Source organism: Heterodontus francisci, chromosome 27 (assembly GCF_036365525.1).
Source record: "Heterodontus francisci isolate sHetFra1 chromosome 27, sHetFra1.hap1, whole genome shotgun sequence".
In the NCBI taxonomy this organism is placed as follows: Eukaryota; Metazoa; Chordata; class Chondrichthyes; order Heterodontiformes; family Heterodontidae; genus Heterodontus; species Heterodontus francisci.
Genome location: NC_090397.1, coordinates 11,611,607 through 11,639,150, shown reverse-complemented (window position 1 = coordinate 11,639,150; position 27,544 = coordinate 11,611,607). Strand labels below are relative to the sequence as shown.

Here is a 27,544-nt window from a genome sequence, read left to right as displayed (position 1 = left end):
GGATGCAAATATGTAAACTGAATGCGTCCCATCTGACACAAGACCTACAAGTGATGCAGAGTGAATGTTCCAAAGATGAAAAATGGACTTGGATGGAAGCAGGGCTGAAGATATGTGACGACGGCATCTGGAGGCAAAGGGACACCGAGAAACCCATCACACCACAGGCGCTGATGCCCTTTTTAGCCCAACAAATTCACTCCTGGGGACACCTGGCCCCGCAACAGATGACGGCACGGTTCCAGAAAAGCTGGTGGGGTCGAGTGTTCAAAAAACACGCACAGCTGGTAGCTGACCGCTGTGTGGTCTGTCAGATAAACAATCCAGGACCCATTACGATGATGCTTCAACTAAGAGCCCCTGCTCCAGCTGGCCCATTTCAGTGCTTACAAGTTGACTATATCACTCTCCCACCTTGTCAGGGATACACCAGCATTTTAGTCATTGTCGATAAATGTTCTAGATGGGTAGAGGCCGTCCCAGCTAGAAAAGCCACGGCCAATCACACCGCTAAGGTCCTGTGTAAGGATTACATCCCCAGATGGGGAGTACCAGTCAGCATTGACTCTGACCAATGAACTCATTTCACAGGCGCTGTCTGTCAGGAAGTCAGTCGACTACTAAACATTACGTGGGATTTACACTGTCCTCATCAACCCACAGTCATCAGGCCCAGTGGAACGAATGAATCAGACGCTAAAGCAGCGACTATCCAAGTATCACCAGGAAGGAATACAGTGACCAATGACACTGCCGAAGATCTCGTTAAAATAAATGCAGAAATGGTAGCTATCCGCACCGTAGCACTCCAGAACTGAATGGCCTTAGATTTTGTCCTAGCAGAAAGGGGGGGTACATGTGCCCTGACAGGACCCGAGTGCTGTACTTACATTCCAGATAGCTCCGAAGAAATTTCTGATCTGGCAGCACACATCCGAAAGGAGGTGGAAAAGCTAAAGCAACCCCCAGCTTCCACCTTATGGGGTTGGGCGACCAGCCGGTTGGGCTCGATAGGGACTTCAGCGGTACAGGGTTTCGTCTTATTTCTAGTTATAGTTGTAATTCTGTATTTGATGTTTTTGCTTATTAAGTGCTGTTGTAAACAAGTAACTGAAGCCCCTGCAAAACTTATGATTTTACAGAGTTCCTGCGGGCCCCTCCTGTGGCACAAGCAGGCAACGTATTGAATGTGACTCCTCCGGGTGTTGAAGGCTGTTTCTAAACAAGTAGAGACCATTAAAGGCACCTTGGTGGGATCAAGGGAATGATTCTTAAAAGTGTTTTGAAGAATCAAAGGGGGGACTGTGAGAACAGAATTTTCGAGAACAGAATAATATGGGGACATTTAAGATGAAATAATTAATCAATCATGTATTACTAACAAACTAACCTCGGAGCTGCACAGACAGCTTATCAGAAATAACTTTGTAGCTTCAGGGCTGCACAGACAGCTTATCAGTAGATATAGACTAACAAGCTAAAAACTAACAGGACAGCTGCAACCTGCCGAAGAGTAGCCTATTGTACAACAATTACCCAACGTTCCAAGGAGATAGGGGAATGAGAAACTGCTTGAGGAGAGGGTGACAAGGCAGTACCCCAATCAGGCCATGACACCAAGAAACTGCAAAGTTTGTAAACCAATTGGGAACATAAAGAAAGTGTCACTGATGTGTATGAAGAACTATAAGAAAAGGCTTGATTTCCCTGCTCAGGCAGGAGAGGGCAGGAGAGAGAAGGAGAGGAGAGAAGAGCCCAGGTGTTGTTGTTGTTTGCTTTGCTGATGATGTAACCAAGAAGTACTGCAATAAAGTTTCTTAAAGCTACAGTCGGACTGCGTCTCACTTTGTGTAACTAATGGGATCCAACACACACTGTCTGCAGTCAGTTGAGAGATGAAATAGGGAAACCATCCCTATCATTTCCTACCTGTCCATAACAACTACAACCCCAGGCAAGAAACTACACTCGAAATAGATGCTTCACAAAAGGGTCTCAGAGCATGTCTGTTACAGGAAGGTAGATCAATTGCGTTCAGTTCTAAAAGCTTGTCATCCTCTCAGGCGAACTATTCAAATATAGAATGAGAAACATTGGCGTTAGTGTTGGTATCACCAGATTCCATATGTACCAATTTGACAAACACTCTATTGTTGAGGCTGATCACAAGCCACTAGAAATGATTTGGTAAAAGCCACTCGCCAGTGTGCCACCTCGACTTCAAAGATTGCTAATCAAAGTGAAAGATTGCAAGATCCGTGACAAACTTGGAAACCTCATGGTTACGTCTGACCATTGCGCAGGCTACCCAATCCCAAGAAGACAGAAGATGTACTGTTGGATGTCCAAGTGGACAAAGTAGATGTGGAACTAGAAGATGTGTACAACATTTACCTAATGCAATTTGGACAGAACAAATGCAAAGAGCTCCAGAGAGAGACTTCCAGAGATCCTGTCCTCAGGGCATTATGGCATCTCATCATCAGTGGGTAGCCAGATACCGTGCAGCCACAGACTTCAGAACCTTTTGGCCATATCGTGACGAATTAGGGATATCAAGTGGATTCATTTTCAAGGACAGTATTGATACCAAAAGCACTTCTTTCTGATATCCTTACCCAATTACATCAAGGTCACACGGGCATTGAAAGATCAAAATAACTTGCATGTGAGACAGTTTATTGGCCAGAGATCAATAACAACATACAACAAGCAGTGAGGATATGTGACGCATGTCAGGAGCATCAGCCAAGTCAACACAAAGAGCCACTCCATCCTCATGATGTTCATCACATCCATTGGTCAAGAATAACTACTGACTTATTTACTGTCAGAGGTGATGACTTCTTACTTAATACCGACTATTTCCCCAAATTTCCTATCATTCGCCATCAAGTGCATCGGTAGCAAACACGATGAGTGGAGTTCTCAGTCTTTTTGGTTCTTCGGAGGAGACAGTGTCAGATAATGGTCCACAGTACACTCGTAAACATTCCAAGACGTGTGCAAAGTGGGCTGTAAATCACATTACACTATCGCCATACTATTCAAGATCAAATGGACTAGCAGAAAGGATAGTGCGGACGGTAAAGTCACGAATCTTGAAATGTAAGGAGACCAATCAAGACATTCAAATAGCAATGTTGCACCTACGAGCAACACCACTAGATATGCGATTATCATCCCCAAGCAGAGACCATGTTCGGAAGGCAAGCCGGGACAACTCTCTTTCGAGTAATCCTCTGATCAAATCACCATCAGTCCAAGATAAATTATTGGTAAGATAAGAGAAAAATAAAATTACACATGACGAACATGCAGGTGTTAGGTTGCCTCCACTGCATGTCGGACAGAAGGTCAGAGTGATACACCTGGAAGAGAATACATGGTTCCCTATGTAAGTGTCAAAGATCTGTAATGAGCCATGGTCATATGAAGCAACCCAAATGGAGCAACGTTGAGAAAGAATAGATGCCAACTGAGAGAGTCCACTCCTGTAGCATCAAGAACATGTTCACATTCAAGTTCTGAGAGTGGAGTTAGGGAAGATGACACGTACAACAGTCAAATACATGATGATTGTCAGTCTAGACCTACGAGTCAAGAGAAATGTATTAACAATTCCAGATCTCAGTGAAGTTTCACTGTTACCAAATCAGGTCGAGTCAGCAGGCCACTTGTACATTTCAGAGACACTTGAATAACTAATGTGCAAGTCCATACATGTGTAAATACTGTTCACATTTATTCTATTTCATTATGTACATAGCTTATAACATATGTAAATTTTCTATTTAAGAAAAGGGGGTGTTGTGATATTGCTTTAATTCTGAATATGTAATATACCATACACCATCATAGGAAGTGTTGCAAGTTAACATCTGATATAGTAATTGGAGCACCTGTATTGATGAGCTCTCCTAGAATCCTGTTATTCTTCAATAGAGAACCCTTTGTTTAGTTTACCAATCATTGTTATGGTGTTTGGTGCGTTGGTGTTAAGAGCCAATAACACAACAGGAACCACTGCAGATATGCTACCCTTTTTTTAATCAATGTTTTCATGGGATATAGGTGTTGCTGGCAAGGCCAGCATTTATCAAGCATCCCTAATGGTCCTTGAGAAGGTGGAGGTGAGCCACCTTCTTGACTACAACCGAGTGGCTTGCTAGGCAATTTCAGAGGGCAGTTAAGAGTCAACCATATTGTTGTGGGTATGGACTCATATTTAGGCCAGATGGTAAGGACAGCAGATTTCCTTCTCTAAAGGACATATAGTGAACCAGATGGATTTTTAATGATAATCCAGTAGTTTCATGGTCACCATTATTGATACTAGTTTTATATTCCAGATTTATTTAATTAACTGAATTTAAATTCCCCAGTACCCATGGTAGGGTTTGAATTCATGTCTCTGGGTCATTAGTCCAGGCCTCTGGATTACTAGTCCTGTAACATAACCACTATGCTACTATACTCATATGTCCTGTAAATGGCTGCAGTAAAAAGAGAATCAAGTGACATTAGCAGAGCAATAAAATACAGATCAAAAGACATGGCACTGTTCCCATTCAGATCTTAACTAGACTCCTGCATAAAATGCTGACAAGCATTCTAGAGAAAGGGTAATGTGGCCTTGAGAGAGTGCAAGGTAAAGCAATGCCAGAATGTAGGAATCTAAATTTTGTGGAAACGTTCAAGAAGTTGGGCTTGTTCTTTCTGAAAGAGACTTTAAAGTGACTGTATAGGAGTTTCAAAATTACAGAAGGGAATGACAATGTTGACATTGATAAAATGGTTCAAGATCGTCACAGAGTCCATATTTTGTGTTAAGACTTGGAATCTATATTTTTAAAAACTACAAAAAAAATTTCATGGATATTGAAACAGCTGGAGACAGCTGAACTTTATGGATGCTTTAAAAAAAAAGCAAGGTCAACAAGACGTTCCTGGTTTTGACCAGTAAACAAATATTGAAAACCAGGTAATTTCAAGGAAACCAGCAGGGGGGTTTGAGCTAAGAACTACCTGCTGTTGTGACAAGAGAGAATTTATGATTGCCATGGGACTTGCTTGGAAAATCTTAGTTTCATTTTGAACTGTTAAAAGAAGCTGGGTTTTGGACTAAAAGCAGGCAATTGGAATTTGAGATGGATCTGCCAGGAGATCAGAAGAAGAACCAGATAAGTATTACCTCTTTGTAAAGAATTCTTGCTATTGGGGGAAAAAAAGCTTGTATGAAGTGGTACTGCAGAAATATTTGCAGAAATCTTGCATCTTTAAAATGACTTTTTGCATCAGATGTGAGAATGGACATGCAATGCTACATGCCTAATGTAAGACCTATGTGAAGCCTGCTACAGTTGAATTTCTTTGAACACCTACCCAACACAGACTGTTCATCAACCATGCCTGGAAAGATTTCAAGTGACATCCAACTATTTGACTTTGGGACACCTCACCAAACCAGAGAACTTCCTTCCAGATCATTGCCGTCTAAGTTTTAAAAAAATTCCTTTTATTTCTTAAAAAATCCCTTTTTTTCCTGGTTAACTGGTTTTTGTATGTATGTGCTTGTGTGTGAGGATGAGGGGAAAAAAAGGAGCTTTAATAGCTCAATTTGTATATATATTTACTTCGTTATTGGTTAAGATTTGGTTTTATAATAAACAAATCATTTTTGTTGTTTATTAAAGAAACCTGTTTGGTGTGCTTTATTCTGGGGACAAATAGAGTATTTAAGTGGCTGTTTTGGTAACTGGGAAAATTTATTGATATGCTGTGACCTGTGGAGAAGTGAATTCCTGCCTCGGTCATAACATATTAATTAGGGGCTCTTGTCGGGATTAAACCCAATGCAGGTAACGTTTAATTATAAGTGGAGTAATAATAATTGAAAAAGGAAAATAAAAGTTTGGCAGAGGAATGGAGACCTTAGGGTAAACTCAGTTGGGACAAAATCAGAAATGAAAATGGAAGGCAGACAATTAATGGATAGTCTGGAAGACAGAGGAAACAAAGGTTAGAATATTTTAAAAAAAGAGTTCGGCAGTGCTCAAGGGTATCTATTTCAATGCAAGGAGTACAGCAAATAAAGCAGATGAGCTGAGATCACAGATAGACACGTAGCAGTACAATATCATAGCTATTACAATAACATGGCTTAAGGAGGGACAGGAATGACAGCTCAACGTTCCTGGTTACAGGGTTTTCAGATGCGATAGGGAGGGGGATAAGAAAGGAGAGGGAGTGGCAATTCTGGTCAAAGAAACTATTACAGCTGTGAGGAGGGATGATATAGTGGAAGGTTCATCAAATAAGGCCATATGGATTGAGCTAAGGAACAAAAAAGGGCAAACACACTGCTGGGAGTGTACTATAGACCCCCAAACAGTTAGAGGGAGATAGAAGAGCAGATTTATAGGCAAATCTCTGAGAAGTGCAAGAACAATAGGGCAGTAATAGTAGGGGATTTTAACTTCCCCAATATTAAGTGAGATAGTTTTAGCATGAAAGGAATTTAGGGAGAAGACTCCTTGAGGTGCATTCGGGACAACCTTTTTGGCCAGTGTTACGACCAGGTGACAAAGGGGTCTAGGGTTCCCTCTCAGCCTTCACCTGGTCTTACCGTAACAGGGTTTAATTTTAAACACACTGTTTTTAGCTGCTCCTTGGTGAATCCTTGTTCACTGCTTTCCAATTATAAGGCAAAGAAACCAGCACAAACAGGTTTTCTTAGGTTTAAAGAAGAAAGGTTGAAATTTTATTAAACTTAAACTTTAATTCAGTTAATGCCTACGGATATGCGTCACACCCATGCTAGCATGCATACGCGATACACACATGCAGATTGAGACAGAAAAGAGAAGAAAATAAAGTGGAAAAGTTTGAGGCAATCTCTGAAGAGGGTTTTTGTTACGGTTCTTCGAGCTCACTGTAGAGTCCTTGATTGTAGGTAGATCTTGCTCTTCATTGGGGCCCAGTATTCTTCTTAAACCTTGTTCACTATAGGAGACTTTTCGCTCTTGGGGTTCATGTGTTTAGTGGATTTGGAGTTCCACGAGAAAGAGATGGGAGCAGACAGACAGGAGAGGTCTTCTTCAGTACAGGAGCATACTGTAGTCTCTGAGTTCCAACTGTTTGTACAATTCAGAAAAACTAGGTTGCTAAGCAGGCTAGTCATGTGACCAGCTGGTCTGACCACATCTGTTTGTGGATTCAAAGTGATTATTGACAATGCAGCCAGCAGCTGACGTCATGAGACTGTGCCAATCTGCGCACATGCATTGGTTCCTACTCTCTGTGCTTGCGCAGCGTTCTGCATCAGCAGGACTGGTTGGCGCATGCGCAGATGGCGTCCTCGCGTAACGCGGGGAGAGAGCGTGGGTGGGGGAAGCGGGAAGATCGCAGCCAAAGACCTTGGCGGTGGCGGGTGCGTTCTCCTGCTCCCCCTCGCCTGCTCGCTTGGGATGGCACAGTGGCGCAGTGGTTAGCACTGCAGCCTCACAGCTCCAGCGACCCGGGTTCAATTCTGGGTACTGCCTGTGTGGAGTTTGCAAGTTCTCCCTGTGTCTGCGTGGGTTTCCTCCGGGTGCTCCGGTTTCCTCCCACATGCCAAAGACTTGCAGGTTGATAGGTAAATTGGCCATTATAAATTGCCCCTAGTATAGGTAGGTGATAGGGAAATATAGGGACAGGTGGGGATGTGGTAGGAATATGGAATTAGTGTAGGATTAGTATAAATGGGTGGCTGATGGTCGGCGCAGACTCGGTGGGCCGAAGGGCCTGTTTCAGTGCTGTATCACTAAATAAAAAAAATAAAAATAAATAATTCCCCACCCCCCCCCCCCGCTCACCCCCCCCACCCCCCCTGCTGCCCGCTCGCTCACACCCACTCTGGTCCGCTCGCTCTCTCTTTTGATCATTGGTACAGGCACTAAGCCATGTATGAGAACCTTAGAGAACTGATTCTCTTGGAAAAGTTTAAAAACTCAATCCCTCCAGTAGCGAAAACTCATGTATTGAACCAAAGGTTTCAAGGTCCAGACAGATAACGGAAATCGCTGATGATTTTGAGCTTGTATAAGCCAAAACCTTCACCCCCCAAAACCCGAGAAGGATAGAAGATGGGAGAGTGAAAGGAAGGTAAGTAGCCGGGGACAAGAAAGGACAGCTGGGAATGCCCCAGGATCCCCTCCTCAGGTCAGAAAGGAAGGTGCTGAGGGTGGAAGTGAGGTCTGCAAGCCAAAGTGTTATCATTGCCACAAGTGGAACACCTCGTTCAGAAATGTTGTAAGTCGCGAGGTAAACCCATGGGACTTGTTGGGGTACACAAAGTTAATACAGAGAAAGGGGCTCTGACTCAGAGTGCTTTATTCTGGGGACAAATAAGAGTATCTAATTGGCTGTTTCGGTAAGTGGGAAAATTTATTGATATGCTGTGACCTGTGGAGAAGTGGGACTGAATTAACAGTGCACTCCTCCTACCTCAGTCGTAACAAGATCTAATGGCATAGCTTTATAAATGATGATGGTAGTGGTGATTCAACAAGGTGGCCCACCACAACGTTCTCAGGACAACTAAGGATAGGCAACAAATGCTGACATTGCCAGCAACACCTTCAAATGTTTTTTTAAAAAAAACTGCACATCTCAACATAAAACGTGTGAGCACATTGCTACCATCAGCATGAGCATAGCCTGCATCCTATTGGATAGGGTTCTGCCCCCAGTTCAGAGGCACTGTACTCCTGCCACTCAAAGTTCAGATGCACCTTAGCCTTCCACACCCCACTTAATTCATAAGCAGTCTCCTTTTTCACTGCTGATGCTGGCTGGAATTCCTATCTAACGCTACAGCTTTTCTCCAGGAATGGACTGTATGCTATAGGCAGGAATTGTAATCTATCCCAGGTCCTCGAATTGCTATTTGCAGCCTGCCGCGTGAAGCCTTCTACCAAAGCCAAGTACCAACGTCTGGTACTGGGATCACCAGTAAGTACATCACCAAGGAGCAGATTCCTCGGGGCAGCACATCAATGGATGGAGTGTGAACCTGCTGAATTGCCGCCCAGGGAATGAAAAGGGGATAGATTTGCATAAGCTAAGTATGTATGGCTACATTTCTGTTCACCAACTGGAGTTACAGAATTTCATCAGCCTGCAATCCAATCTCGGTAAAGGCAGCAGCTGGCATTCTGAACCTCGGGAGTTTCCTCGTGAATTACACAATGTACACCTGCCTTCCACATGCTGTAAAGGCCTACACAAGACAGTTTTGAATGTAGCAGTCACTCTGACTTTATAGCTATCCAAGTTCAAGTATCAGGCTTACTCATCCCCAGATGTTAAAACCAGGCCCTCAAGGGAGCAGCTTTAAAACACATGATTGTGGTGAGCCCCTCCAGGATGCTAAGTGAGTCCTTTTGCCCTTCCATTGTCACTAGAAATCCAAAGCCTGATCTTATATTTTGTCCACAGGTTGTAGGAACCTTTCATTCCATGCTCAGGAGTCAAAAATCACACAGAATTGCCTGGACACCCACCTTATATGTCAATGGTGAGAAGGCAGAAAAGTGAAGTGAAAATAAACCAAGATAGGACTAAGGACCTATTACTACAGTTTTTTTGCATAACTGCCAGTCAGCCCTTTGTTATCTCATATAACTGAAAAGAATGAACCAACTTGGATGTCCACAAGAGCGTAAAAACAGGAGTAAGTCATTCAGCCCTCTAAACTGTTTCGCCATTCAGATAGATCAGGGGTATCCCACCTTTTCGCATGAGGGGCTACATTACAATTTTTGTCCCGTATCGGGGCCGGTAAGCAAATTTCAGAAAGATAAGGACTTTGTAAATTTTTCTTACTATCAAAATAACAAAAAAGTGCAATTTTGTGAACAAGCTTTAAATGAGAAGACTAATTTATTAACTTACTTTCTCATCACTATGTTGAACACTGATCTAGTGAGATACCTGGCATTGTTTTTGCTTGCACAGTAGTCAATGTCTGCCCGCACACTTGATGTAGCGATGCGGAGCATTCGGATACATGTCCATCTGTCAGGAGTGATCGTGATCTCTTTCTCTCCCCTCTTTGTGTCCATCTCTCTCCCTCTCTCTCCCCCATGTCCCTCTCTGCCCCCCTGTCCCTCTCTTCCGCAACACCCGCCCCCCCCACCGTGTCCATCTCTCTCCCTCGTCTCTCACTCTCTGCTTCCCGGTCTGGTGCTGGTTTAAAGGTCTGCCTGCTGCTCTCCCCTCGGCCTCTCTCTCTCTCCCCTCCACAGCAGCCTTTCTCATTCACTCGTCCACTCCCTGAACCACCTGAAAGCAGCAGGACGGCCGGTCCCAGCGCGCTTGTGCTGCAAACCACCAACTGGCACTCAACCTGCCTGTGCGACCTGCTGCCAGTCATAGACAGTGACCAATCACAGATAGGCAATAGCTATTAGCCAATCCCAGAGATCGTGCTGTCAATCATATAGGATTGACGAGCCAGATCAAAATCTTTGACGGGTCTGATTCTGGCCTGTGGGCTGTATGTTGGACAACTCTGAGTTAGATCATGGCTGATCTATAAACCATAGAAGGAACTTGAGTCAAACCAGAGGATGCACGAAGCAGGACATATGAAGCACCATGCCTACTGCCAATTATATCAAAACTCGGCAAATATCACAAATGAGTAATTGCTTGACTAACATCTCAGTCACAATGTGATATTTATACCAGAAATGGGAATGGATCCTTGTCTGTTGAAATGCTCTCAACTAGTTTGTATTCCAAATAAACAGTGTCAATCTGGTGAAACATCTGCCTTTGATACAATTGTCTCCAGCTGCATTCTATCGTTATGCAACCAGAAAAACACACAGAATGAAGTCCCAGGAGTGATCAGACAGTCTAGCTTAGCTCTTAAGTCACAGAAGGATATAGGTGTTCAGCTCATCTTGATCCACCTTCAAAAGGACACATACCTCAAATTGGTGAATTGAAAGAGTAACAGTTCACTTCAAATTCATTAAAACTCTGTCTGAAAGTTGACAATAACGAGATGAGATGAGAAAATCAAATGTTAGAATTTTATTGGGTTCACTACTACATAGCAAACTGATGACAATGAACCATCATCTGCCAAACAGGCTTATTACACTCCAAGGCTTGTAAGGGACTAAACTTTTGCATGCAAGACTGCTTCTTAAACAGTTCAAACATGAAAGTATCACATAAGATTGAAACTATAAACTCCTACAGCAAGTGCCGAAGCTTTTTCCGATCCAGTGGGATGCACCAGTAGCAGAGGCAATTCCAGAGATTAAAGTGCATTATCTGTCTTTTGGGGGATTGGGTTTAATCCTCCGCCTGTGGTACCTTTAAACAAAAAGGAGACATTTTCATTCCTCCACCATGGATCAACAAAATATATATACACACACATAACATGTTCTGATGCTTCCATAGTTAAACCTTCTCATTAATGATTCTTATACATGAATAAACACTAAATAACTTGTATTAACTGAAAATAATATGTGGATTAAGTGAGTGAGTAAAACTGGCAGACGGAGTTCAATGTGGAAGCATGAGGTCATGCACTTTGGACTAAAAGATGGATCAGAACATTTTATAAACGCCAAAAACCTAGATACTATGGAAGAGCAGAGATTTCAGGGTCCAAGATATATTGGCCTTTATCTCAAGAGAGCTGGACTACCAAGGGATGGAAGTTACATTACAGCTGTGCTACAGAGCTCCAGTTAAACCCCATCTGGAATATTGCATTCAATTTTAGGCACCGCACCTGAGAAAGGATATACTGGCCTTGGAGGAGATGCAGCAGATTCACCAGAATGATACCAGAGCTAAAAGGGATAAATAATGAGGACAAGTTACATAGACTATGTTTGTATTCCCTTAAATATAGAAGAATAAGAGGTGATCTAATTGATGTGGTTCTGATGATTAAAAGATTTGATAGGGTAGATAGGGAGTAACTATTTCCTCCAATGGGAAAGTCCGGAACAAGGGGGCATAAACTTAGAATTAGAATTACACCACTAAGGGATATTGTTAAAAGCACTTCTTCACGTAAAGGGTAGTGGAAATCTGGAACTCTCTTTCCCAAAAAGCTGTTGAGACTGGGGGGGTCCATTGAAAATGTCAAAACTGAGATTGATAGATTTTTGTTAGGTAAGGGTATGAAGGGTTATGGAACCAAGGCGGTTAGATGACACTAAGATATGAATCAGCTATGATCTAAATTAAATAGTGGAACAGGCTTGAGGGGCTGATTGATCTCCTCTTATTCCCATGTTCCCATTAATACAACTATGATCAATAAAAGATCAAAGAAAGAGTAGCACAATGTAGTTCAAATGTGTGGCGTGGATAAACTAACATTAATGGAAGTGGGGGGAGGAAGGAATTACAAATACACGCACTTAGTCCTGCCACTCTCCTATTGGTGCTGAAAAATACTCTGCCATGATACAGCTTGCAAGGACTAGGATTGAGAATCGATTTTCTACAGATTAATGTAGTTTTTAAGATTACAGTAGACACGACTTCATTGAACATTTCTTGTAAGTACTGAAAGCCAATATAGTTGTGCCATGAATATTCCACTGAGCTGAACAAAGAATACTTACTGCCCAACTGGATACCAGCGGTGCTTTGTTGTGTAGAACATTTTACTGAGTTCTTCAATTGTAGGGGCCTGTTTATCATGCAGCACTGCTTTTTCCAATCTGGCCTTTAGCACCTGATCATGAGTCTCCTCTTTGTTTTCCACAGGGGAAGGTCGTGAAATTGGCTACGAAACACAGCGCAGATCAAATCTGGGAACTGGCCATCAATTTAGTTTTAACATTTGACCAATAACAGGGTATGTTACAAATTGCTTTCAAGAACCTTTTTTATGTATAAAGACAACACAAAAGAAAATAGTGAAGACCATTACATGAACTACACTCAAGCCTCCATTGATGCTGCACCTTCAGCTGCCTTGCCCCATTCTTGAATTCCCTCCCTAAACTCCACCTTGCCACCTCTGTTTCTTCCTTCAAATTTGCCCTTTTCACTAAGTTTTAGGTCATCCCTTTTGCTCAGTGACCATCCTTGTCTGATTATGCTTCTAAAGCGCTGTGGGACATTTTCTACACTAACGTTGCAATATAAGTGCAAGTTGTTCTTGTTGCTCCGTGAAGTCATCAGGACATGCACAACAGCTTGGGCCTATTTTTCCCCTCTCTGCTTCTTCCCAGCAGAACAGCTGTCAACAGCATTCACCATGGGGGAACTATGGTACTCAGATTGGGAAGCTCTTTGAAATTTGAAGCCACATTAAGCAATTCAGAAACTATACACAGAAAGAAACAAACAAAAGTTGCACACTTCAGTGCAGGAAAAGTTAGAAATATGAGAAACTGTCCTTTATTTTTTCTCCAGACAAATGAATCTGAACTTTCACTCTCCAAATGAAAAAGCTTGTAATTTTTTTTGTTCAGTGTATTTACTCCCAAATAATGGCCAATAACCCCTCTGTTTTCACCTATGTTATTTGTACCCCATATTTTAACACCACAAAGGACAACCAGGCAGACAGACTGCATTCAGATATCCACCACAGCCGCCTTGGTTGATCTGCCAAGAAGCGTGCAATAGCACATCACCAATGACTTGCTCACCCATGGAGTCAAGTGTGTATACTCCCAGTCTTTAACACAAAATGTTAATACTTCAGTGTACTAAAAGTGAAAAGCATGTCCTTTACCTCCTGTTAGTGTTACTGGGGACTGATAACAACAATGGGAGAAAAATAGATGTAAGATATAGGTCTGGCTTGCTATGTTAAATGTGAACAGTATGTCATCATGATTCAAACTCATCTCATCAGGAGTGAGCAGCGATGCCAAGTAATACTAAACCTACAAACTGTATCAAAAATATACATCATTGTGACATCAATTCTGCAACCTAGACTTCCACAAAAACCGTCAATGTAAGAATCCACAGAATGGTCAGTTCTACCTTGGTGTGTTCGTACGGGATGTCCAGTGATGGGTGGTAACAGACTATTGTCCGCCCATCTGATGTCATTGCAAGGTTAACTTTGCTGTCAAAAGAGGAAAGCGGTTTCAGTAATAGATTCCAAAAACATCCATGTATGGCAATCAGGAATGTAGTTACTCACCAGTTGTAGTCATTGGGAAGAGCAGCATATGTATACTTGTGGCAAACACAACCCCTATCTCCACCTGCACAAGATAATACAGCTATGAATTAGTCACTCACATCATCATCACAAAGACATTTTCTTTCGGCTATCTTACTATTGGAAAGAAAGATTTTTATTAAGAAAGAAAGACTTGCATTTCTATAGTGCCTTTCACAATGACCAGAAGTCTCAAAGCACCTTACAGCCAGTGAAATACTTTTGAAGTGTATTTACTTTTGTAATGTAGGAAACACAGCAGCCAATTTGCACACAGCAAACTCCCACCAACAGCAATGTGATAATGACCAGATAATCAGTTTTTGTGATATTGATTTAGGGATAAATAATGGCCTGGACACCAGGGATAATTCCCCTGCTCTTCTTCGAAATAGTGCTATGGGACCTTTTACAACCACCCGAGAGGGCAGACAGGGCCCCGGTGTAACATCTCATCCCAAAAGATGGCCCCTCCGGCACTGCAGCACTCCCTCAGCACTGCACTGGAGTATCAGCCTTGACTTCTGTGAGCAAGTCCTGGAGTGGACTTGAACCTGGAACCTTGTGACTCAGAGGCAAGAGCGCTACTGACTATAGGTCAGATTTAAAGAAAAATGTTATATGCATCTATTCCAGTTATTTAATAATATTTGGAACATAAGAAATAGGAGCAGGAGTAGGCCATATGGCTCATTGAGCCTGCTCTGCCACTCAACATGATCATGACTGATCCTCAGCCTCAACTCCCCATATCCCTTGACTCTCTGAGACACCAAATTTCTGTCTACCTCAGCCTTAAATATATCCAAGGATGGAGCTACCACAACCCTCTGGGGTGGAGAATTCCAATGATTCACAACCCTTTGAGTGAAGAAGTTTCTCATCTCAGCCCTATATCCTGAGACTGTTTCCCTGTAACCTGTGCATCTACCGCTTTTAGAACCCTAGGATGTAGGCCATCAGGTCCTGGGGATTTATTGGATTTTAGTCCCTTAGGTTTCTCTAATACCTTTTCTCTTAATTACCTTAAGTTCCTCCCTCTCATTAGCCCTGGTACATAATTTGTATCTTTTACTGTGAAGACAGACACAAAATATTTGTTCAATGTCTCTGCCATTTCCTAAATCCCTGTGATAATTTCTCCTGTCTCTGTCTCTAAGGGACCAATGTTTACATTAGCTACTCTCCTCTTTCTTTATATACTTGTAAAAGCTCTTACAATCAGTTTTTATATTCCTGGCTAGTTTACTCTCATTCTATTCTTTTTCCCTTTTTATCCATTTCTTGGTGGCCCTAACTGGTTTCCAAAACACTCCAAATCCTCAGGCTTACTACTAATTTCCTTGGTAAGCCACAGATTTATCTTTCTTGCTGAGCTTTTGTTTTTTTAATGGAATGTATCTTCGTTGAACATTTTGAATTGTTCCTTTAAATGTTTCCCACTGTTTATTTACTGCCATACCTTTTATTCTATTCACCCAATCAATCTTATCCAGCTCACCTGTTATAACTGTGAAATCGGCTTTGTTTAAGTTTCAGATTCTTGTTTGGGATTGGAGTATGTTGCTTTCAAACTTCATATGGAATTCAATTGTACTGTGATCACTTTTTCCCAGCGGATCTTTTGCTATGAGATTACTAATTAACCCTGCCTTATTGCACAATACTAGATTTAATATAGCTTTATCCCTAGTTGGTTCCACAAGGTATTGTTCCAGAAAACTGTCATGAAGGCATTCTACAAACTCATCTTCCAGACCACCTTTGCCCATTTGATTGGTCCAGTCTATATGAAGATTAAAGTCCCCCACAATTATTACATTGCCTTTGTTACAAGCTCCAATCATTTCTTGCTTAATGCTCTGTCCAACAGTATAACTAATGCTTCTAATCGGACTCAGTCCTGTGCGCTGATCTCTTATTCCCTTATATTGTTTGGGTGCCACTTTCTGTTCTCCTTCGGCTGGAGAATTTCACTACCTTTCCCACCAACCCATATGTTTATGCAGTCCATCGCAAAGCCTCACTTTCCTTCACCTCTACTCTCAAGCCCTTCCTCTTTTCATAATAGGATCCCTCTTGTCCTCACCTTCTGTATCACTAGCTCCTGCCAGATCATCTTCCAGTCCTATAATTCAACCTGACCTCTGCTTCCCTTTACAATAGTCTCATTATCTCTTCCATTGCTGCTGGTTGCCTTATCCCTGGCACACATTCAGGTACACAGCAACGACAATACTTGCATGCTCACCTCTTCCTTGTCACCCCAACTCCACAAAAAACGTTTATGTACTTCCTCCAATCTAATCATAGAAACACAGGAGCAATAGATCATTCAGTCCATCGAGCCTGCTCTGCCATTCAATACAATCATGGCTGATCTTCCACTTCAATATCTTTTTCCCACATTTTCCTCATATCCCTTTATGTCATTGGTATTTAGAAATCTGTCAATCTCTACTTTAAACATACTCAATGACTGAGCTTCCACAGCCCTCTGGGGTAGAGAATTCCAAAGATTCACAACCCTCTGAGTAAAGGAAATTCTCCTCATCTCTGTCCTAGGTGGCTTCCCCCTGATTTTGAAATTGTCTCCCCTGGTTCTAGACTCCCCAACCAGGTGAAACATCTTATCTGCATCCACCCTGTCTATCCCTTTCAGTATTTTGTAGGTTTCAATGAGATCACCTCTCATTCTTCGAAACTCTAGAGAATACAGGCCCAGTTTCCCCAATCTCTCTTCATAGGACAGTCCCACCATACCGGGAACAAGTCCGGTGAACCTTCGTTGCATTCCCTCTATGGCAATAATATCCTTCCTAAGGTAAGGGGAACAAAACTGCACACAGTACTCCAGGTGCGGTCTAACCAAGATTCTATACAATTGAAGCAAGATTTCACTACTCCTTTACTCAAATCCTCTTGCGATAATGTCCAACATACCATTAGCCTTCCTAATTGCTTGCTGCACCTGCATGTTAGCTTTCAGTGACGTATTGACAAGGACACCCAGGTCCCTTTGTACATCTTCACTTTCTAATCTCTACCATTTAAGAAATACTCTGCACATCTATTCCTCTGACCAAAATGGATAACCTCACCATTTTTCCACAATATAGTCCATCTGCCATGTTCTTGCCCACTCTCTAAGTCTGTCTACATCCCCTTGAAGCCGCTTTGTATCTTCCTCACAACACACATTCCCACCAAGTTTTGTGTCATCTGCGAACCTGGAAATATTACATTTGGTCCCCACGTCCAAATCATTGATATATATTGTTTGAATCACATGTGCTAATTTTAGTAGAAAACACCTTACACACACACACAATACGTGTATTTCATACATGTATATTTACAGAACGTCTCCCACCATTCAGTAACCAAGGAGGTAAAGAAAGCAATCACAATGATCAATAAACACACACTCTCATTTTCCTCTCAGCATTTTAACCAATAAACACACAAAAAGGTTAAAGTTCACTTGCATATGCCAAGCAAATGACTATTGAGACCACATGCTCAACGACGGTGTCTGTTGCTCACTAATCGGAAATGCAATTAGATACCACGTACTTGCCCGTGCCACGTGATAGCGAAGCGAGGAATAGGGAGAGAGAGGAGTTGAACACGTGGCTGCAGGGATGGTGTAGGAGGGAGGGTTTTGGTTTCCTGGATAATTGGGGCTCTTTCTGGGGTAGGTGGGACCTCTACAAACAGGATGGTCTTCACCTGAACCAGAGGGGTACCAATATCCTGGGGGGGAGATCTGCTAGTGCTCTTCGGGGGGGTTTAAACTAATTCAGCAGGGGAATGGGAACCTAAATTGTAGTTCCAGTGTACAGGATGTTGAGAGTAGTGAGGTCAGGGATAAGGTTACAAGGACGCAAGAGGGCACTGGCAAGCAAGAACTTGGTTTAAAGTGTGTCTACTTCAACGCCAGGAGCATCCGGAATAAGGTGGGTGAGCTTGCAGCATGGGTTGGTACCTGGGATCTCGATGTAGTGACCATTTCGGAGACATGGGTAGAGCAGGGGCAGGAATGGATGTTGCAGGTTCCGGGATTTAGATGTTTCAGGAAGAACAGAGAAGATGGTAAAAGAGGGGGGGGTGTGGCATTGTTAATCAAGGAAAGTATTACAGTGACAGAAAGGACGTTTGAGGACTCGTCTACTGAGGTAGTATGGGCAGAGGTTAGAAACAGGAGAGGAGAGGTCACCCTGTTGGGAGTTTTCTCTAGACCTCCGAATAGTTCCAGAGATGTAGAGGAAAGGATAGCGAAGATGATTCTCGACAGGGGCGAGAGTAACAGGGTAGTTGTTATGGGGGACTTTAACTTTCCAAATATTGACTGGAAATACTATAGTTCGAGTACTTTAGATGGGTCAGTTTTTGTCCAGTGTGTGCAGGAGGGTTTTCTGACATAGTATGTAGACAGGCCAACCAGGGGCGATGCCACATTGGATTTGGTACTGGGTAATGAACCCGGCCAGGTGTTAGATTTAGATGTAGGTGAGCACTTTGGTGATAGTGATCACAATTCGGTTAGGTTTACCTTAGCGATGGGCAGGGACAGGTATATACCGCAGGGTAAAAATTATAGCTGGGGGAAAGGAAATTATGACGCGATTAGGCAAGATTTAGGATGGGGAAGGAAACTGCAGGGGATGGGAACAATCGAAATGTGGGCTTATTCAAGGAGCAGCTACTGCGTGTCCTTGATAAGTATGTACCTGTGAGGCAGGGAGGAAGTTGTCGAGCGAGGGAGCCGTGGTTTACGAAAGAAGCTGAAGCGCTTGTCAAGAGAAAGAAGAAGGCTTATGTTAGGATGAGACGTGAAGGCTCAGTTAGGGCGCTTCAGAGTTACAAGCTAGCCAGGAAGGATCTAAAGGGAGAGCTAAGAAGAGCAAGGAGAGGACACGAGAAGTCATTGGCGGATCGGATCAGGGAAAACCCTAAGGCTTTCTATAGGTATATCAGGAATAAAAGAATGACTAGAGTTAGATTAGGGCCAATCAAGGATAGTAGTGGGAAGTTGTGTGTGGAATCAGAGGAGATAGGGGAAGCGTGAAATGAATATTTTTCGTCAGCATTTACAGTAGAGAAAGAAAATGTTGTCGAGGAGATTACTGAGATACAGACTACTAGGCTAGATGGGATTGAGGTTCACAAGGAGGAGGTGTTAGCAATTTTGGAAAGTGTGAAAATAGATAAGTCCCCTGGGCCAGATGGGATTTATCCTAGGATTCTCTGGGAAGCCAGGGAGGAGATTGCAGAGCCTTTGACCTTGATCTTTATGTCGTCATTGTCGACAGGAATAGTGCCGGAAGACTAGAGGATAGCAAATGTTGTCCCCTTGTTCAAGAAGGGGAGTAGAGACAGCCCTGGTAATTATAGACCTGTGAGCCTTACTTCGGTTGTGGATAAAATGTTGGAAAAGGTTATAAGAGATAGGATTTATAATCATCTTGAAAAGAATAAGTTCATTAGAGATAGTCAGCACGGTTTTGTGAAGGGTAGGTCGTGCCTCACAAACCTTATTGAGTTTTTTGAGAAGGTGACCAAACAGGTGGATGAGGGTAAAGCCATGGATGTGGTGTATATGGATTTCAGTAAGGCGTTTGATAAGGTTCCCCACGGTAGGCTATTGCAGAAAATACGGAAGTATGGGGTTGAAGGTGATTTAGAGCTTTGGATCAGAAATTGGCTAGCTGAAAGAAGACAGAGGGTGGTGGTTGATGGCAAATATTCATCCTGGAGTTTAGTTACTAGTGGTGTACCGCAAGGATCTGTTTTGGGGCCACTGCTGTTTGTCATTTTTATAAATGACCTGGAAGAGGGTGTAGAAGGGTGGGTTAGTAAATTTGCGGATGACACTAAGGTCGGTGGAGTTGTGGATAGTGCCGAAGGATGTTGTAGGTTACAGAGGGACATAGATAGGCTGCAGAGCTGGGCTGAGAGATGGCAAATGGAGTTTAATGCGGAAAAGTGTGAGGTGATTCACTTTGGAAGGAGTAACAGGAATGCAGAGTACTGGGCTAATGGGAAGATTCTTGGTAGTGTAGATGAACAGAGAGATCTTGGTGTCCAGGTACATAAATCCCTGAAAGTTGCTACCCAGGTTAATAGGGCTGTTAAGAAGGCATATGGTGTGTTAGCTTTTATTAGTAGAGGGATCGAGTTTCGGAGCCACGAGGTCATGCTGCAGCTGTACAAAACTCTGGTGAGACCGCACCTGGAGTATTGCGTGCAGTTCTGGTCACCGCATTATAGGAAGCTATAATGGAAGCTTTGGAAAGGGTGCAGAGATTTACTAGGATGTTGCCTGGTATGGAGGGAAGGTCTTACGAGGAAAGGCTGAGGGACTTGAGGTTGTTTTCATTGGAGAGAAGGAGGAGGAGAGGTGACTTAATAGAGACATATAAGATAATCAGTGGGTTAGATAGGGTGGATAGTGAGAGTCTTTTTCCTCGGATGGTGATGGCAAACACGAGGGGACATAGCTTTAAGTTGAGGGGTGATAGATATAGGACAGATGTCAGAGGTAGTTTCTTTACTCAGAGAGTAGTAGGGGCGTGGAACGCCCTGCCTGCAACAGTAGTAGACTCGCCAACTTTAAGGGCATTTAAGTGGTCATTGGATAGACATATGGATGAAAATGGAATAGGGTAGGTCAGATGGTTTCACAGGTCGGCGCAACATCGAGGGCCGAAGGGCCTGTACTGCGCTGTAATGTTCTAATGTTCTAATTGTGAAAAGCTGGGGCCCCAAGTACTGATCCTTGTGATACCCCACTAGACAAAGGCTGCCAACACGAGAATGACCCGTTTATTCCCGCTCTTGTTTTCTGCCTGCTAACCAATCCTTAATCCATGCCAGTAGATTATCTCCCATCCCATGTGCTTTAATTTTGCTAACCAATCTCCTGTGGGGGACTTTATCAAAAGCCTTCTGAAAATCCAAGTCCACTGACTCCCCTTTATCAAGTCTGTCAGTAACACCCTCAAAAAACTCCCAACAGTTTCGTCAAACATGATTTCCCATTCATAAATCCATGTTGATATTCCAATCAGATCATTATTATCCAAGTGTCCATTTATCACAGCCTTTAGAATAGATTCTAACATTTTCCCTACTACTGATGTAAGGCTAACAGGTTTGTAGTTTCCCATTTTCTCTCTCCCTCCCTTCTTAAATAATGGGGTGACATTTGCTACCTTCCAATCTGCAGGAACCGTTCTATAGAATTTTGGAAGATAATCAGCAATGCATCCACTATCTCCATAGCAACCTCTTTCAACACTCTGGGATGTACAGTATCAGGTCCTGGGGACTTAACTACCTTCAACCCTATTAATTTCTCCAATACAACCTTCTTACTACAGTGCATTTGATGTTTATGATGCAATCTCTACATTGAGAAGACTAACTACTTGGCTGGTAAGAAGTCTGAGATTGAACTTTTTCTTTCTCCTTGCCTTGCAGGAAACATGTGCATGGCACAAGATACAAAATGAGATCAGAGTCCAGTATCTATCTAGCTGCAGTGCAAGTGGGTGTGTGCTCATTCAACCTTGTCCGGGCAAAATTATTTTTTACTGGATTGTAAACTTTCACTTGTGGGATCCATGTACATTCCTCAGGAACAACATCTTGAGGGCTAAAGGACTCCTACAATAAGCATGTCTCTTGATGGCGTTGCAGAATGATTTCTTGCCAGCCTATTGTTTCTCATTGGTGACCAGTCCTGGAACAACAGTGCAAATTCCAGCCTCTTCCCCATCACCACCTCCCTCCCCCTGCCAAGAAACTGGCCTTGCAACAAAGGACAACTACTAAGTTGGATTGATTGGTGCCAGGTAATTGTGCTCAGTCACAAAAAGTAAATTGCTGATCACGAAGCCTGCGTGACCCAGTCATTGTATGGCTGCTGATAGGATGGGCTTCATGGCTGTTGGAGTGGCCTACAATTTCCTCACTTCTGGAGCTGAAGCCATAAACAAATTGCAGCTAGAACCTGCTAGTTACTCATTCATTAAGCAGCACCCTAGTAACGTAGCTGTAAAGTAAAGAGGAGCTGCTCAAGCCGTCTGAGAAGAAAAAAAAGTAAGCCAACCCTCGTGGTTTTTCAACCCTCTCAGGCTGCTGGACTCTGATCTGCTCTGCCAGCCCTTCTACTTCAGAACTGCTTCACTGCCTTCCGCTGCTCTCAGCTACTCACCTTCTCTGTGCTTCATTAATGTTTTTTGTTTCTTTATTGTATTCTTCCCATCACTTTAGCTTTTCAATCAGCTTTTAAGCACTTTGCAGGTCATTCTACATACAATTCCTCCCTCAAATGTGTGTATCCTCCTGCCTCTTCCCTTTGCTCTGCTCCTTTTTAAATACTGTGCATCTCGCACTCTGATGAAGCATCACATTCCACATACTGATGAACATTTCTCATGAGATGTTCTTTCTACAATTCAACAAACCTGCTCCTAACATTTTTGTCTCTTTTTTCTACAGTTTGGTGCCTACCTTGAATTAACAGCTGAAGTGCAACACCTCCAACTGGCTGGGGTACGTGTGTGCCCATGCAGTGGGCAGTGGGGCAGGAGGATGGGAGCACTCACACGTTACGATAAGTTATGCTATGTGGAGCCCCTACAATCTACTGTCCAGTGAGGGCTTAAACCTGCAATCATGTTTTTATTAATGACCAATTTGGAGGAGAGGCACAGGCATGATAGACTAATGGCCTTCTCCTATGCTGTATAATTCTATGATAGGTGGTACCTTGCAATGAGAGGTTGAAACTGAATTGATCCTTTGCTGCGTACTCAAAGGACTCTTAAAGCATTGCTAACCCAATTTTAAAAAAGTTCTCAATATAGGCAACATTGGCAAGGGAGCATTTATTACCCATCCTCAGTTACGCTCAGGGGTCCAAGAGCCAACCACATAGTGTGGACTAGGATTGCATGTAGGTCAGACCAGGTTCCCTTCCCTGGAGGACATCAGTGAAACAGCTGCGATTTTACACTATCCCAGCAGCTTTCCTGGTCATTCATTCTGTTGCGGGGCCACAAATTACCAGATTTATTCAGCTTGATATGACAACTTGCTACAGTGGGATTTGTACTCAAATGAATCACATTTATCTTAGTTTAAGGGGAGGATGGTTTTACTCCAAAATCTACTGTTATTTGGGGCTGTTACACAATGGTTTGCTTATAGTCAGAAATCTGATTCTCTACCCAAAGGATTTTGAGCATCAACTCAAACTTTGGAGAAAATTCACTCCCTCTGCTACATGTAATGAGATTCTAAGCCCATTAATAAAGAACAGGTTTATGGCTCAGCCATAGAGGAGCTTCCCCTTGAGATGGGATGCAGCACACCCTGTGACAAAATTGATTTAGTACTGGGTGAAACATTTCAAAAAGTTATCTGCAGAAGGAATATTTTATTTCTATATTGAAGTTAAAAAAACCACTCGATTCAGACTAATCTAATGCAAACCTGCTGCTGAGGGTAATTAAGTGGCAATTTTATTTTAATAAATGACCAGGATCAGAGAATCCTGGCATTCTCTCATAAAAGTGTTGATTCCAAACTGCTGGGGATACCCAACAAATCAAAAATTAATAACCCTCTGGGTAAAGGAATCTCTCTGACCTTCTCATAGAATCACATGAGGCCATTCAGCCCGTTGAGTCTGTGCCAGTTCTCTGGAAGAGCAATTCAGCAAGCCCACAACCCAGCCCTTTCCCTGTAATTCCGCACATTTTTATCTTCAGGTTCTTGTCCAATTCCCTTTTGAAAGCTACAATTGAATCTGCCTCCATCACCCTCTCAGGCAGTGCATTCCAGATCCGAAACACTCACTGCATAAAAAAACTTCTCTCTTGCCGCCTTTGGTTCTTTTGTCAATCACCTTAAATCTGTGTTCTCTGGTTCTCGATCTCTCTGCCAAAGGGAATGGGTTTTCTCTATCTACTCTGTCTTGCCACCTCATGATTTTGAGCACCTTTATCAAACCTTTTTTTCTAAAGAGAACAACCTCAGCTTCCCCAATCTATCTTCATAACTGCAGTCCCTCATCCCTGGAACAATTCTCGTAAATCTTTTCTGCACCCTTTCTAAAGGCTTCGCATCTTTCCTAAAGAACGGTGCTCAGAATTGAACACAGTACTCCAGTTGAGGCCGAACCAGTGTTTTATAAAGGTTCATCCTAACTTCTCTCCTCAGTCTCAGTTACAAACTTAAATTAATGATCTAACATCACTGATTCCCCAACCACAGTTTCCCTTTCCATGCTATCAGATCGTTCACAACTGTAAAAACCTCTATTATTTCTCTCTCAATTTCCTCTGCTCCAGCGAAAATAGTCCCAGATTCTGAGGTCTTGTCTCACATCTGTAGTTTCCAATCCCTGGCTTCATTCTGATGAATCAACGCTCTGTGGCATTAATTTCCTTTTTATAATGGGGTGCCTCAAACTGCACAAAGTCCAGCTGTGGCCTAACTGATGTTTTGTATCAATTTATAACTAATTATTTACTCATGTACTGTACGTGTCTGCGACAAATGAAGCATTTTATTGACAGCCGTGAGTCCAGGTGAAATATCAAGGTTGCAAAAAAAGGCACACAAAGATCACAGATGCCTGGGAACCTCTCCCTCCCATCCAGGTCAGTGCTTACCCCCATTTTTAGTTGCTGTTTGGCTGCAGGGATGATAAGTATTTGACCCCATTTTCAGTTGCTGCTTAACCCTAGAGAGAGACAGTCGGTGTTTACCCCCATGCCCAATTGCTGTTTGACCCTAGGGACAGTCAGTGCGAATTCCATGTCCAATTGCTGTTTGACTCTAGGGACGGTCAGTGTTAACCCCCTTGTCCAATTGCTGTTTGACCCTAGTGACGGTCAGTGTTAACCCCCTTGTCCAATTGCTGTTTGACCCTAGGGACGGTCAGTGTTAACCCCCACGTCCAATTGCAGTTTGACCCTAGGGATGGTCAGTGTTAATGCCCACGTCCAATTGCTGTTTGACCCTAGGGACGGTCAGTGTTAACCCCCACGTCCAATTGCTGTTTGACCCTAGGGACGGTCAGTGTTCACCCCCACGTCCAATTGCTGTTTGACCTTAGGGACGGTCAGTGTTCACCCCCACGACAATTGCTGTTTGACCCTAGGGACGGTCAGTGTTAACCCCCTTGTCCAATTGCTGTTTGACCCTAGGGACGGTCAGTGTTCACCCCCACGTCCAATTGCTGTTTGACCTTAGGGACGGTCAGTGTTCACCCCCACGACAATTGCTGTTTGACCCTAGGGACGGTCAGTGTTAACCCCCTTGTCCAATTGCTGTTTGACCCTAGTGACGGTCAGTGTTAACCCCCTTGTCCAATTGCTGTTTGACCCTAGGGACGGTCAGTGTTAACCCCCACGTCCAATTGCAGTTTGACCCTAGGGACGGTCAGTGATAATGCCCACGTCCAATTGCTGTTTGACCCTAGGGACGGTCAGTGTTAACCCCCACGTCCAATTGCTGTTTGACCCTAGGGACGGTCAGTGTTCACCCCCACGTCCAATTGCTGTTTGACCTTAGGGACGGTCAGTGTTCACCCCCACGACAATTGCTGTTTGACCCTAGGGACGGTCAGTGTTAACCCCCTTGTCCAATTGCTGTTTGACCCTAGGGACAGTCAGTGTTAACCCCCTTGTCCAATTGCTGTTTGACCTTAGGGACGGTCAGTGTTCACCCCCACGACAATTGCTGTTTGACCCTAGGGACGGTCAGTGTTCACCCCCACGTCCAATTGCTGTTTGACCCTAGGGACAGTCAGTGTTAACCCCCTTGTCCAATTGCTGTTTGACCTTAGGGACGGTCAGTGTTCACCCCCACGACAATTGCTGTTTGACCCTAGGGACGGTCAGTGCTAATTCCATGTCCAATTGCTGTTTGACCCTAGTGACGGTCAGTGTTAACCCCCTTGTCCAATTGCTGTTTGACCCTAGTGACGGTCAGTGTTAACCCCCTTGTCCAATTGCTGTTTGACCCTAGGGACGGTCAGTGTTAATCCCCATGTCCAATTGCTGTTTGACCCTAGGGACGGTCAGTGTTAACCCCCTTGTCCAATTGCTGTTTGACCCTAGGGACGGTCAGTGTTAACCCCCTTGTCCAATTGCTGTTTGACCCTAGGGACGGTCAGTGTTAACCCCCTTGTCCAATTGCAGTTTGACCCGAGGGACGGTCAGTGTTAACCCCCTTGTCCAATTGCTGTTTGACCCTAGGGACGGTCAGTGTTAACCCCCTTGTCCAATTGCAGTTTGACCCGAGGGACGGTCAGTGTTAACCCCCTTGTCCAATTGCTGTTTGACCCTAGGGACGGTCAGTGTTAACCCCCTTGTCCAATTGCTGTTTGACCCTAGGGACGGTCAGTGTTAACCCCCTTGTCCAATTGCAGTTTGACCCGAGGGACGGTCAGTGTTAACCCCCTTGTCCAATTGCTGTTTGACCCTAGGGACGATCAGTGTTAACCCCCACGTCCAATTGCTGTTTGACCCTAGGGACGGTCAGTGTTAACCCCCTTGTCCAATTGCAGTTTGACCCGAGGGACGGTCAGTGTTAACCCCCTTGTCCAATTGCTGTTTGACCCTAGGGACGGTCAGTGTTAATCCCCATGTCCAATTGCTGTTTGACCCTAGGGACGGTCAGTGTTAACCCCCTTGTCCAATTGCTGTTTGACCCTAGGGACGGTCAGTGTTAACCCCCTTGTCCAATTGCTGTTTGACCCTAGGGACGGTCAGTGTTAACCCCCTTGTCCAATTGCTGTTTGACCCTAGGGACGGTCAGTGTTAACCCCCTTGTCCAATTGCTGTTTGACCCTAGGGACGGTCAGTGTTAATCCCCATGTCCAATTGCTGTTTGACCCTAGGGACGGTCAGTGTTAACCCCCTTGTCCAATTGCTGTTTGACCCTAGGGACGGTCAGTGTTAACCCCCTTGTCCAATTGCTGTTTGACCCTAGTGACGGTCAGTGTTAATCCCCACGTCCAATTGCTGTTTGACCCTAGGGACGGTCAGTGTCTGATCGCCCATCACGTTCGGGGCCACTGCACTCTCACACTCAGGACCCGTAACTCGCTGAGCTACCGCCCAGGTATCGGTATCTTTCCCCGCAGCACTCGGTACCTGTCACGGCCGCCGCTCCGCCCCGGGTAACCAATCGGCCGAGGGCAGCATTGAGCAGCCTCCAACTCGCCGTCCTCGCCATGTTAGCGCCTGCCGGAACCGGAACCAAATCCCTCCACAAACTGGTCCGATTGGCAACCTGAGCCTGTAG

The 27,544-nt window shown here is 43.7% G+C and overlaps 1 protein-coding gene across 3 annotated transcripts; it reads right to left on the bottom strand.

Annotated features, from left to right (window-relative positions):
• Nucleotides 1-11,070: 11,070 nt before the first annotated feature.
• mrpl42 (mitochondrial ribosomal protein L42) lies at nucleotides 11,071-27,509 on the bottom strand. Of its 3 annotated transcripts, none has more exons than XM_068059686.1 (6): nucleotides 27,394-27,509; nucleotides 14,195-14,258; nucleotides 14,032-14,116; nucleotides 12,651-12,814; nucleotides 11,804-11,864; nucleotides 11,071-11,373 (listed from the first exon to the last, which is right to left on the bottom strand). In XM_068059686.1, the coding sequence occupies exons 1-6, from the start codon at nucleotides 27,473-27,475 to the stop codon at nucleotides 11,353-11,355; spliced, it is 477 nt and encodes a 158-aa protein (XP_067915787.1). In that variant the 5' UTR covers nucleotides 27,476-27,509; the 3' UTR covers nucleotides 11,071-11,352. The 3 variants fall into 3 exon arrangements, with proteins under 3 accessions (XP_067915787.1, XP_067915786.1, XP_067915788.1); XM_068059685.1 differs by having other exon boundaries at nucleotides 11,824-11,864; XM_068059687.1 differs by lacking the exon at nucleotides 11,804-11,864 and having other exon boundaries at nucleotides 27,394-27,508.
• Between the last annotated feature and the right edge of the window lie 35 nt (nucleotides 27,510-27,544).

Coding starts and splice junctions, on each gene's coding strand:
- mrpl42 (XM_068059685.1), bottom strand. CDS start 27,475: ATGGCGAGGACGGCGAGTTGGAGGCTGCTCAATGCTGCCCTCGGCCGA. Junction 14,259..27,393: donor CGGAGCGGCGGCCGTGACAG/GTACCGAGTGCT, acceptor TATCTTGTGCAG/GTGGAGATAGGGGTTGTGTT. Junction 11,865..12,650: donor CGCTGGTATCCAGTTGGGCA/GTAAGTATTCTT, acceptor TATCCCTTTTAG/CTCTGGTATCATTCTGGTGA.